Consider the following 13,111-nt stretch of genomic DNA (forward strand, 5'->3'; position numbering starts at 1 on the left):
TGACCAACCGACCCTGCAGAATATTCAATGTTTTCTACCGATGTGGAACTGAACTCATGTATGTACGTAAAAGATGATTGCAGAGAACAGCTTGCGTTTATGAAATTACCTCATCTAGGCTCGATTGGCAGACAGTTAAAGCTGTGACTTTACATGTTCCATATTTTCAACGGCTATCGTGATGCCGATGAGTCAGTCCTACATACATTAGGTACCTAACCCAGTTGTGCATAAGAACAGGAGGGAAAAGATCAGCTAGTACGCGCGTGTGTTGTATCTTATTGATTCCACAGACGAACCCACTTCTCCATGTCCTGACGGCCGATGCTGACGCTTTGTTGTAATACGGCACTCGTATAGACAGCATTCGCCATTTCAAACTGGGGAAATGTTTTTGCCGCAAGCTGTTCTTCGTAGAAGTCAATCAGCCTTAACGCCGGATTGACATCATCCGGGTTCTGTCCAGCCTGTTCAGCTTCGAGGTTGTTGGCGGATTCGCGAAGTCTTCTTAGCCATTCCTCGCGGGAGACGACAACCAGTGGGGCTTTGCCGACGTTCTCATGTTGGTCTGATCCTAGTTTGAGATCCTTAGATACTTCCAAAATAGCAGGTAGGAGATTGGACCAGCTCGTGAGCTTTGGATTCATCAAATGATAGACCTGGGGACGACTTGGTTGGTCGCGGCTTGGAGTAGCCCCTTTGAGTAGAATCTCGATAATGACATCTGCAAGCACATCGACTGGAATCCAATCTACATCTTCTATGTCTGTACCATATGCGCCTAGTGAATCGGGAATGGCACCCAGGTGCATAGAACCGGAAATGAGACGCGGAATCCACTCCTTGGGATTCCATCGCCCTGGACTACGAGTCGCACCGCACACTTGGCCGATGCGCGCCACCAGGACAGGTATACGAAGTTTTTCAGCAGCGTGATATAGCACACGCTCGGCTACGTATTTGCTTTCGGCGTAGCCAGCCGCAGCCGGGACTGACAAGTCGTCGAATATCTCTTCGGGAACCGGTTTGCCAGAGCTGAGGGCTAGATCCATGACGGCGCTGATAGAAGACAGGAACATAATTGCCGGGCGATGAGGGCTTTGGAAAGAGAACTTGCATAAGTTTTCAACGCCTGTGAGGTGCTTCGCGAATGCTGGCAAAGGAAGGTTAAAGTCGACAGACCAGGCATTGTGGACAATGAGCGTGGTTGACGAAGATAGCGCTTTGAAGAGCTCCGGTTCGAGATTGAAGGTATCATGGGACAGGTCTGCTTCGATGAAGTGAACAGTCTTTGGGAACGCTGTGGGCAGTTGGGGGTCGACTTGTGCGTTGTTGATGCGCTGCCTTGCGGCAGAGTCGGAGCCACGGTTTAGACAGTAGATAGTATTGATGTGCTCATTCTCTATAAGCGCCCGAAGAATGTATGCCCCTATGGAGCCTGTTGTTCCCGTCACAATACAGACATGGGAAGTACCTTCACCTTGCTCCCTACTTGCTGTCTGGGGCCGAGTCTCGGCCAGTTGGTCGATACGGCGCGTAAATAACGCTAGAGTTTCTTCAAGGCCTGACCTGCGCTTATCTTGCTCATTTAAAGGATGCTCATGCCCTTTAGATGCTTTTTGGATTGCTTTAGCAAGCTTAATAGGTGTAGGGTTCGAGTAAATCGTGACGGGCTTCAGATTTTCTACGTTAGTTTTCGACCTAAGATTCCGGCACAGTCGCAAGATCTGAAGGGAATCAATCCCACGAGCTAGTAGATCGTCATTTATCCCTATTTCCTGAAGCGTTGTTGATTCTTCGCAGGCCTTTCGAACCACAGCGAGTACGGCGTCCAAGTCATCCAGGTCAACTTGGCTCCCCGCGTTGGTAGAGGACTCGACGCTAGTAGATTCGACTTCTTTATACAAATTGTTGATTTCTTCGGCGTATCGGTCTAGCGTAGCTTTTCTCATAACAGTGCCTTTGGGGGTCCGTAGGAATGGTTTCTCTGGCGTCGAAAATAAAATATGAGATGTTGCTATTCTAGCATGCGTCGGTGCGTCCTGGTTGGCCTCTTCTATGATCGGCCATAGCCTTTTAATCCAGTCTTCTATATCTTCTGGCGACAGCGTGCTTTTATCCTTAAGCTCTATAAGGACTCCAGCCTCGAATCGTTGGCTTCCGAATACTACTGCCCCTTCAATATCTAGGTGCTTGCTCAGATGGTTCTCAAATGAAACGGGGTTTGTCTTCTCGCCGTTGAGAAAGACAATAATATCATCTGCTCGTGATGCATGTGCCCACATGTCAGGCCTCGTGGGATGCTGCTTGAATAGATCGCCGGTATTAAACCTCTCTAGCTCTGGGAATCTATCGAAGACTGGTTGGTATGGCTGAGTGGACGCCGATTTCTTTAGGACAAGTTCGAAGCTATCCTCAGTTCGGGGCTCAAGTACGGCGTTAATTTTAGGATGGAACGCCATATACTCCCAGTCCTTCGCCGTATCGAGGTCCTCCGGGTATATAATCGGAAGCCCTGCGGTTTCACTCGACCCCAAGAAAGTCACCAGCCGGATCTTCTGTGCGATGATGTCTCCTAGCATCTTTGGGAGAGCACCTCCAGCAAATACAATCATCTTGAGTCTGGAGGCAATATGATCCAGCATTGTCTCATCTTTGGCAAGCGCCTCCAAAGTAAAAGGCGCCGTCATTACCCAGTCAGCTTCCACATTACATGAAATACCGAGGAGACTCTCGATAGAAGGAGGGCCTAGCCATGATGGTAGGATCACAACGCAGCGGTTATAAATGGCATTAATAATGGCAAGCTGTACACCGGCAGGGTGAAAAAGAGGAAGCAATAGTATGTGGGTGTTGTGGCCCAGGTGAGATTGCAATAGTGTGTAACCATTTGGAGGCGAGAGCGACAAGGTCCTGGCTGTCCGGAGGATAAACTCGTGGGTGTATATGCATGGTTTGGGGATTCCAGTAGTGCCAGAAGTATGACAGACGAATGATCCATCCCCTTTAGCTTTTTCCAGTGTTGTTTGGTAGAGATACGGCTCATAATTATGGCTAAGGAGATGCTCAATTTCTTCCATCTTCAGCAACCGCATCTCCCTCCTCTGTAGTATTTCATCTACAGAGGAAGGGACCGGCCCGGATACGATGATCTCGGTGCATTCTAGATTTTCCAGTAGAGACAAATGAGCCGCAACAGTGTTGCGAGGGCTGGTAAGGAATATCTACAAGCATATTAGCATCGATCCGAGATTCTGTAAATCTTGTGGTAAATCCAACCTTATATCCGGCCTTGATAGCGCCTACGAAGGCGAAGATATAACGAAAGTCGTTAGGCCCTATATATGCGATGGTAGGAGTGCGCTCCTGGTCCCCGCGTCCAATTTCGTTCTCTAGCCATTGAGCAACTCCATTTATAGCATTGGCTAACTGGCGATATGTGACATCTTTAAACCCGGCATCATAGTTTGATGGATCAACTGGATATTTTCCGTAGAGCGATTCCGGCTCCGTTGCTGCAATTTCGTCTATAACGTCAGGTAGAAGTTTGGGATCCTCTTGGTGAGCCATCGTTGATCTTGTCTCTTCTATGTTCAGGTGCAAGTGGGGGAATGCAGACGGCGAACTAGGTATATCATGAATTTGGAACAGGGCCTCAAATAACAGGTTTAACGCCGATACGCAGTCAGCATGGATCTTTCCAATCCTCCCTTTGCTTCCGGATCATATCATATACCGAATCAGGGCACAAGATTATACGCCTACCTATATCTAACCGCCAAGGCATATACGTAAGTGATCGTCAAGTTAGGTAGGTACTTATGTAAATCAACAACCAACATACTTTCAAATTACACGATAAATCAGATGCTAGCAGTGCCGCTGAATCCTTCCTATACGCCCCACCTATTTACTATTCTATAATAGTAAATATAGTAATTTTTAGAGCTAAGCTTAACCTATCACGACGCCCTTTTCTTTCCCCTCATAATAAATAATAAGGCCGATGCCTCTCAATAAGATGTCACGGTAGGTGTGATCGGCCCCTACTTTTCGCATCGCGATGTCAAGTCCGGACAGTCTGGGTCCTTTATTCGAGCGCATAAACATCGCCTTCTTCACAGTAGCAGGCACTTCCTTTGCATTGAGGGTTTATGTACGCGCTATTCTGATAAATGCATTCGGAAAGGATGATTATTGGATGACAGCCGCAATGGTGCGTTCTCCAATCCATACTTAGATACAAGGTATCTAAACTAAAAGCAACAGGCGGCGTATATAGCCAACACCACAATCGCTATTTTGAGTGTGAAGTATGGCTCGGGGCAGCATAAATGGCTTATAGAGCCAGAAGACATCACGATGGCCTTGAAGGTTAATAAAGATACCCCTCCGCTGTTCCAAATAGCCAGGTACTGACGATTGAATAGCTCACATACGCAAGCGAGATAACATACGGAACGACGATGATACTTACAAAAATGTCCATCGCAGCGTTTTTATTGCGAGTAACGCCACATAAAATTCACCGACGCATCATATATACCGCTGCAGCGCTAACCTGTGCTGCTGGGTTGACTCTAGTCTTCATCGTCATGTTCCAATGTAAACCAGTGTCATTATTCTGGTACAGAGATCAGCCTGGATCGTGTTTGCCGGTGGACGCGATCATTACCAGCACATACTGTTATAGCGCTTTCGCTATCCTGACCGATTTCACCTTTACATTACTCCCATTATATCTCATTTGGAAACTTCAAATGGACATGAAGCTTAAGATAGTTCTCGGCCCAATCATGTGTCTAGCATTTATGTGAGTATCCAAGATGCAACACTCCAGAATCATCGTTAACGACAGAAAGGGCAAGTCTCGCCGTTATCATTCGGCTTCCTTACGTTAGCGACTTTAAGAAAGATGATTTCCTATGTGAGTTTACGTTACCAGTATCTTCAGTACTCTGCTAACTTGAGACAGACGCCACCACTAACTTTGCCATATGGTCAGCGGTTGAGCAAAGTCTGGCGATCACAGCGGGTAGTTTAGCTACACTTCGTCCGTTGCTCCGTAGGGTATCTGACCGTTTCAAGACTTTAAGGGCGTCATTGTGGAATAGTGCAGATAACGCAACAGCCCATAGCAATGACTCTGCCACGGCGCAACTCACTGCACGCCGGGCGGATGAGTTCAAACTTCAAACTCGAAATCCATAACTTTTTTCCATATGTCTTCTTCACTCCGGTTCATTTCGCGGTTCATGTTCGTGATCCCATGCCTATCAAAGCAATAGTCGAACCGAATAGGTGCTGGTCTTCTGTCATCGAAAATGTGACAATGCTGACACGGCCTCGCGGGACTGGAAGTCGGGGGCGGGTCATTATGACGATAGAAACATATCGTCGATCGCATGATTACACCCGATGTGGTACTGAGAGCAGACTGCATCAAGCGCCATAACTTCCTACATGATTGTAGTATTTGGAGGCGAAGCCAAGTAACGTTGGATTAGGGTAACTGGATATCCATATTACTTATTGCATTGAATTATTAATAGCGAGAGTACAGGGCCGTGCAAATGATCCCGTACCCACGGATCCAGGGTACCTTCATTGCGGATGTCAGATCCTCTCTATGCTGACAAGGTCCCTGGTCTTGAATACCTAACGCCGAACAACCCGGGAACATAACGCATTAACACGTAAGCGGATATTAAAAGATGACGGGAGAATATCATTTGCAGACGCCCTTTTCCGCCTCAACGTCTGCCACAACAAACTCGACGTATCCCACACCAATCACCGTCACGCACGGGCCTACAACATCGGGTCTTCATCGGTGTGGCTTTGGCTGGTTCGGACATAGCTGGCGTCTACATCCCGTGCTATCCTTTCCAATGGGCGCGCTTAACGCGACTGTAAGGATATGTACCTAGGTCCTAGGATACATAAGGCGGTGAGGCTTAGACTTAGGCCTCCCATTAAGCTCCCGTCATGCTATGTACTTCGATGGACGGGTACGTACGAGCGAACATCGGCCCGGTACATGCTTGAATCCGGGGATGTAAGAATCATAACGGGTTTTTTGCCGGCGTCTCGGGGACAGGGGGGATTCCGGCGTCTATATTACTAGACGGCGGCTCGGACCCATCATCCTGCATGGCATACGGTTGGGCATGGGTGGGCGAATATCCACACCACATGCCATGCCATGCCGTGCCATCAATGGTGACATGGATGATCTTACCTCGCAGGATTTCGCCTAGAATAAAGATCTTACTCTAGAAGCTATGGAGCCATTTTCTGCCAGGATAGGTATTAACTAAGCCCAACGTGCTCATCGCCGAGACGTCAAACCTCAGTTGAACGCGAAATGCCGCGGGATTGGTGGAGAGATATCTACGAACTTCATAGGATCCAGGGAATTATGATGAATACGAACTTAAATACGGTAGATGTTTCTCGAAATAGAGTCTTAGTTAGTTAGTAGGATATACTTCCTATAGGACTAAAATAAAGCCTAATCTAGAAATTCCCCGACTTATTTTAGGAACAGGCTCCCTCTTCTGAGTAGCTAGAAGAGATATCTGGTGTATCTAAGTTATAGACACACCATAGAAACCCTTGGCCAGCGTAATTGTAAGATACATTGCCAAACTGAGTAGTGAGAGATACGATTAGGATTGCATATGAACCCAAGATGGAAGTTGTAATGAGTAGTATACACCCTACTCCACTCAGTACACCATCATCACCATCATCGTCTTTGTCAATGTCGGTACAACGCAGTACAAACACACTTCTTCTAGTATACTTAGGTCGTTTCAAACTCCGACTCGTTGGCTAAGTACCTAACCTATTCGATAGGTACTGGGTTTAATCTCACCATAATTTTAATCCTAGTGCCGGTTTCTGTCAGGATACTAGATGAGACATCTGGGACAAAGAACATGTATGCAGGTATATACGAACCATAGGCTCGCCAGATAGGTTAGAGTTCCCCGCGGAACAACGAAGTTGTTTCCATGCTGTTTGGTTCCACCTCGTGACAGTTTCGACGTGAGATAAAACACCGATGTTGCATATTTGTGGGTTAACTATACAATAGTGTGGAATGAATATCCATGAATAGCCTATTCCATCAACCAGTTTGAGGCTACCCCTTTTGCGTTCTGGTGCCAGTTGGCCAGCTTCACTGTCGTTTATCGATGTAATAGGAAGTAGTACCGGAACAGTTCCCCATAATCAGGAGTAGAGAAATGCAATTGGGTACTCTAGGACCGTACGAGCCATCCAGTTCTGTTCGTGGAAGCCCTACGTATCATACCCAATTACAAAGGAGGCGTCCAACTACCGGTCAGGGGAATACCTAGCGACAGGACGCAACCCAACCTCATACTAGATAGCATTAACCTTCAGGACAAGCGGTAACCAAGGCCTTGGCAATACTAGTTCGCCCCTTATTGTCCTTGATTGCAACGAAAAAGATTTAGATTGTATGAAGCCATATCCATCCGACCGATGGCAAAGGCCGAGGAGATTCCTGCGGCTGAGTGTGTTGCATGTAGGAATGCCCGACTTGACGAGGCGAGCCTTATGACCTTACCTTGCCATGTCCAGCTCTACCCCAGGTTTCAGGGAAAAGAAGGGTCCTTCCCGAATCATGTCCATCTACTCGGGATTTGTCTGTATGTATAAAGCGGTGAGAGGTGATACAAATTTTGCCATCGTGACACTTCTGTCTGACAGTCATGATATCTTACCTCAGCTAGGTGCACTAAACGCGAGCTCGGGAGAGATCGAACATCATAATAAATCATGAAATCTTGATTAAGCAAAATTTGTATATTTTGATCGACATAGTATGTTCGACACGTGTAGATCCATGGTTCTGGAATAGTAGCAGAGGTAATACCCAGGCAGATAGATAAGTTAGGTACCTAGCTTTAAAGATAGGTAGTAGGCTATCACAAGTACCTCCCAGAGTACCTCCGTAGATATCGGTGATTATCGTACCAGAGGATACAACGCTCCAGTAGATAGATATATTGTCACGTCGTATGTGTTGTATGAATGATAATATCAACGCGTTAGCAAGGGGCCTAGCTGGAATAACATTGCATGTCTCCTGACCAACTTGCCCTGCAGGGCGACGGTATTATTGGTTTCACGACCAACTCAGCTCTTCTGCATGAATGCGATAATAGTAGGAAATTTAAGGATTGCCAGCTGTGATCGAGAAGGCAATATTCAGAAGCAACTAGCCGTGGCCAGATCGGCCACCGGGTGTCGCGAAATGCTGGACGACCACCCTACTTTTCCCCTTTCCTTGTTTTCTGGGCCCAGGAAGGCAATGGATTGGGGAAGTTTCACCTGGTACAGCATGCTAGCTTCGTCATCGCGGCCAGCCAGGAATCATATTGCCGTCGTAGGACCAAAAGCATTATGCCAGGCACATCTTTTTTTTTTCTCCGGAGGCAGTGTAGTTCAACTAAGAATGCTTGACTAATTGCAACCTTCACCGGACGTTCAGGAGGCTCAAAATTTTCCAAAGCAAAAGCTAAATGCTCAAGGTGCCGGAGATGTCCGGATATGCGGGACTGGCATCCGAAGTCTATCTGCTGCTAAAAGGGTCCTCTGCGAAGCTATCGTGACTATTGACGAGATACGTCGGCGTGATACCCTCGTACTAGCCTCCGAGAGGCTGGACAGCCTTGGCCCTTAACTATATGGGGAACTTGGGCCCTACATACAAGGCACTAATATGTCAATATTTTATGTACGTGCCCAGTGCCGGCTCCAGATAATTCATGCTTACTGATGGAGATGTCAGCCCTTCGATGTGGGTTTTTTTACCTTGATATTCCCACTTAGTTTCTAACTATACTACTCCTACCGGAGCCTAAACCGTTTTTGGTATTAATGCGTGGTCATTATGTATAATAGTAACTTCAGGGCTATTATGCATGACATATCTTAATCTACCCAAGTACCTTGTAAGCTTGGGTTCGTTGTCATATCTCTCTGCTAGCCTGTTTAAGAATTATTTTGACTTAGCAACGTCAGTTGACTTTTACTGGTGGAATAACGAGTTGGATGTATGTAAATGTAGTTGAAGAAGCTGTTGAGTTAAACGTTTAAGATGAACGGGTCCCGCGGATCTAGAGGGACGATTGCCGTTCCATGGGAAGCAGATATGGCGTTCTCTCCGCCAATTGCAAATCGAATTTAGCTAGGTACTATCAATATAAGATGCCATGGAGGTGGTGAGGCATGCAGGTGAAGTGGAGGATGGTTGAATTATTAGGTGGTCCCAGGCTGAGTCCATCACGCTGGATGGTGCCGTGTAAGGACCCAGGCGTTTTGGTTCCAAAAAGGGTTTAAAGCCGTGGTGGGAATAATAAGGGACCAGACCAGTGGCCAGCAGCGGGACCGCAGTAGAAAAATAAAGGAAAAAGGCAAATGAAGATACCCGTGGGTTGGTCACACTAAAAGTAGATAAATGTACCTAGGTACCTAGTGGACACTAATGTAGGCGTACATAGGCGAATCTAAATATATCTAAATATAGTCGCGCCGAGGTCAACTAGCGAATCGGCTGCTTGCGCTGGTGTCGTCATGGCAGGTTAGAGGACGGAATTGGAGCAAAGCGAATTTAACGATACGTTAGGTACATAATTTTTCTGATCTTTCTAGTCATCTTTCTAGTCTTTCTTCAAACCTTCTACGCCCTCTCCACTTCGGTCCCACTACGGCCATGTGGATATGATCTGATGAAGCTTGGGGAGTTTAGTTTATCGATGCATTTCCAGACTGACCCCTCTCGTGAAAATATTACTATATCCAAAATTTGTTTTTGTCTTCCCTCTTTCTTCCTCGGTCCCCTCAGTTTTCGGTATTGGTGTTTTGAAGTAAGCTTCAAAGCAAACACCCCCCCTTTTCACAGTATGAATAGGCACTTGACCCCCAAAAAGTAGATTGGTGAGGGATTTGGGGAATGCATATGTAGGTACCTTAGGTGGTAGGTAGGTATGTACAGCGTAAAAAGTATGGAGACGAAATATGTAATTGTCATTGGGCAGTGGATATAAGAATAAGGCATGCAGAAGAAGGCAGAAGAACTCCTCGGGTAGTGTACGACTTGTAGACAAGATAAGGAAAAGAATAATGCGACTGTATTTCGACTGTACTGCCAGACTTGCGTCTGTGGCTGGACCCCGACGCGATCAAAGCAAGCTGCAATTGATAATTGTCCTGCAGGTAATTAATTACTCACCGCTTCTCGCGTTTCTGACTGGTCGACGGCGCGCAGCATCTTCCAATCCCCTCAAGATGGTACCAATCCGCGATACGTGGCGCGAGGACTGATCTTAGGCAAGGGACTGAGATGAACAAAAATAGAGCATCTTGATGAGCCACCTCGACCACGCGGATGGCTCATGTTGTGCCATGTCCATGCGAGAAGCGACTCTCCAATAGTTTAGGTAGTAGCTATGAGAACTAAGGAACGAGTTGAGCTAAGAGTCTTCCGACGAAATCCTCATGAGACAACCGCAAGATTCTCGGGGACGGAGGCGTATTACGCCAGATCGACTAGCAGACTAAGAATTGCAACGCGGTGGGAGCTGCTGTCCCGATGAGATGGAATCACGGGGTGTGGTGCCGGCCAAGGGACCTAACCGACCCAGACGGTGGATAAACCTGTACAGCGGCGACCGAATGGGGTTAACTAGTCGCCAGTGGTAGGGAGTCTGGCATATAAGTCGTATGTATATAGGTAGGCAGGTAGTATGTTTAAACGCGATGAAAAGGTTGAATAGCCAATGAACGACCGTAATAGCATAGAGCTTCTCCTATATCACTGCCTTATATTGATCTAAAGATGGAGGGGATCTTGCGAAGGCGAAGTCGCGAAGATCATGAAACGTTGTATTTGGTGAGGATCAGATCTCAGAACGCATATCAGATAAACACAGATGACTTGCCGAAAGATGTACATTAAAGACGTCAGGGCTTAAAATGTGCTCTAACCGCGCTGTACTGGGGTTATTGATAGGCGCTCCAGTGAACATTCGACTGCTAAGCAAGCATTACAGCAGTAGCCTAGCCTAGCCTATTTACCAAGGTACCTCCATGTTAGGCTCATGTATGTACTAATTAGGTTGCACGAAATATTGTGCCGGTATTGCACAGAGGTAGGTAACAGTGACGAACGCTGAGATACTTGTGTACTTCTCATGATGAAAGGTTCTCGCAGAAATCTTTGGCCGAGATAGGGTTCCATGCTAAAAGGGTGCTTCTAAGAATAGGATTGCGCTAACTTGGATCTGGTTACATAGGTTAGTGTCTAACGGGCTGTAAGTACCTAAGTAACTGGAGATCAGGTGCAGGACTGGGATTGTACTTTCGTACAGTATTGCAATACTGTATTTTTTCTTCTTCTACAATGCTCTACGAAAAATTCGTGTACCTACACCAGGTATTTTACGTACCTATTTACAAGCCAAACATATGCCTCGGTATAGAGCACTATTATAGCTTTACCATTTATGACTCGCTTAACTTGGGGAAAACAAAGCACATATAGATTGAAGTAACTGGAAAGACAACTCGAAGGATAATTAAGGAGTTGGTTCTGACGGAGATTTTGCGTTGGCGGCGGTCCCTTGGTATGTATCCTTATTCGGCCTTCGCTGCCAACGGCACCTTCGCTGTGGCTGAGCTGTCACACAACCAGAAATTCATTTGTTGATGTGGCCTATGATATGCTATAGGTTTATGGTAGCACAAAAGGGTTGGCTAGGCCTCGACAAAAAAATAGCAGCATCAAAAAGTTGCACGTTACACGGCTGTTATTGTGCGGGTCTAGATATGTATGTAGGATATGCTACTACTCACTGTCTGTGTTGCAATTGCAATGGAGTCAAGCTTAATGATCTTCAAGCTCAATGATCTGAGCCCTGGATGTTTTGAAGATCGTCGATTATGGGTCTGGTGGTGCTGCACCTGTGGTGTCGGGTCTCGGCATCGATGATCACGTAAACCTCAGCTGCCGGACCCCTCGACCTAGTGTATGTATCATCTCAGGGGGGGGCATGAGATCTTCCAAGTCCCTTTGAGGCGTCAGGGCGTCAGCGATTTTGACGTTGACGTCCCTCGCACGCGAAATAGTCATTCAGGGCTTGATAAATGAGGCTGTGCTATGAAGGGGACGCGATAATTCACCAATCAATCAAAGTAAAAGAACGTCGGAGCAAGTGGATACTTTAGAAGCAATATGGTTCGATTCCTCACCGCTGACCGAGGCGCTTTACTGATTGAGGTCTCTTTCCTCTTCGGAATAGGCTATCACCATGCATACTATGTTACGTCAAGGACGTGGAAAACGTCAGGGACTTAGGGCTCAGGGCTCCGGGGCAAGACAGGGGTAAATAAGGGCGGCAGGCTGGGGTCCTTGTCGGTTCATACGTTCCGCGACGAGCCTATCTGGGTTGACTGGATATGCAACCCACTTCAGATTGGCTCCAAAAATGGACACGAGAAACTGCTGTTTCAGCCAACCGACGTTGAGCCTGTCTCCTTCAGATCGAGCTTTGCAGAATACCCCTGCCAAATTTCCCCATCAACTATGGGAAAACCATGGGAAAGTCACGATGATGAATGTGCCATTTTGTAGGAATGCGATGAGCGATAATGCGCGAAAAAAAAAAAAAAAAAAAAAGAGATGCTGGGTAAATAGGGCTTACTATAGGTTTATTTATTTTCTACCATATTTTATCTACCTACCTTAGGTACCTAACCTCTGTATGTAGCCCTCCGCAAGTGGGGATGGGATTTATAGTAGCGTAAAACTGATGCCATCAAACTAATCTTGCTAATGTAACTGACAGGACCAAAATTTTCAAAATAGGATAGTATCATTACATCATGGCTCACCTTCCTCCTTATTTTAGCCTGCCGAGGTCTTACTAAATCGCAATGAAAATTCAACAAGGATCTCTTGGCAGAATGTAAATATGTAGCTGCTGGCCCGTCCCCCGAGAATTGTGGATGCTCCGTCCGGAGCGGGACCTAAACGTTCGGGTATGTACTCCGTAGACAGTAGGGATCTGGGCAC

The 13,111-nt window shown here is 46.7% G+C and overlaps 2 protein-coding genes across 2 annotated transcripts; one reads left to right on the forward strand and one right to left on the reverse strand.

Annotated features, from left to right (window-relative positions):
• Positions 1-278: 278 nt before the first annotated feature.
• Positions 279-3,570, reverse strand: F5Y00DRAFT_258789 (acetyl-CoA synthetase-like protein; the record flags this gene model as incomplete). The annotated part of the gene is made up of 2 exons (XM_048010766.1): positions 279-3,224; positions 3,280-3,570. 2 exons carry the CDS (start codon positions 3,568-3,570, stop codon positions 279-281), a joined length of 3,237 nt encoding a protein of 1,078 aa, XP_047868313.1.
• Positions 3,571-3,823: 253 nt separating this feature from the next.
• Positions 3,824-5,463, forward strand: F5Y00DRAFT_194323 (uncharacterized protein). The gene is made up of 5 exons (XM_048005232.1): positions 3,824-4,216; positions 4,270-4,374; positions 4,431-4,813; positions 4,863-4,927; positions 4,976-5,463. Exons 1-5 carry the CDS (start codon positions 4,064-4,066, stop codon positions 5,209-5,211), a joined length of 942 nt encoding a protein of 313 aa, XP_047868314.1. The 5' UTR covers positions 3,824-4,063; the 3' UTR covers positions 5,212-5,463.
• The last annotated feature ends 7,648 nt before the right edge of the window (positions 5,464-13,111 follow it).

The sequence above is a fragment of the Daldinia vernicosa genome (genome assembly GCF_022497035.1).
Source record: "Daldinia vernicosa strain CBS 139.73 unplaced genomic scaffold F5Y00scaffold_7, whole genome shotgun sequence".
In the NCBI taxonomy this organism is placed as follows: Eukaryota; Fungi; Ascomycota; class Sordariomycetes; order Xylariales; family Hypoxylaceae; genus Daldinia; species Daldinia vernicosa.

Bases quoted from the DNA above. Each gene is read 5' to 3' on its own strand.
- F5Y00DRAFT_194323 (XM_048005232.1), top strand. From the start codon at position 4,064: ATGTCAAGTCCGGACAGTCTGGGTCCTTTATTCGAGCGCATAAACATC. The intron at 4,814-4,862 runs GTGAGTATCCAA...AACGACAGAAAG, and splicing joins ATCATGTGTCTAGCATTTAT to GGCAAGTCTCGCCGTTATCA. The intron at 4,928-4,975 runs GTGAGTTTACGT...AACTTGAGACAG, and splicing joins TAAGAAAGATGATTTCCTAT to ACGCCACCACTAACTTTGCC.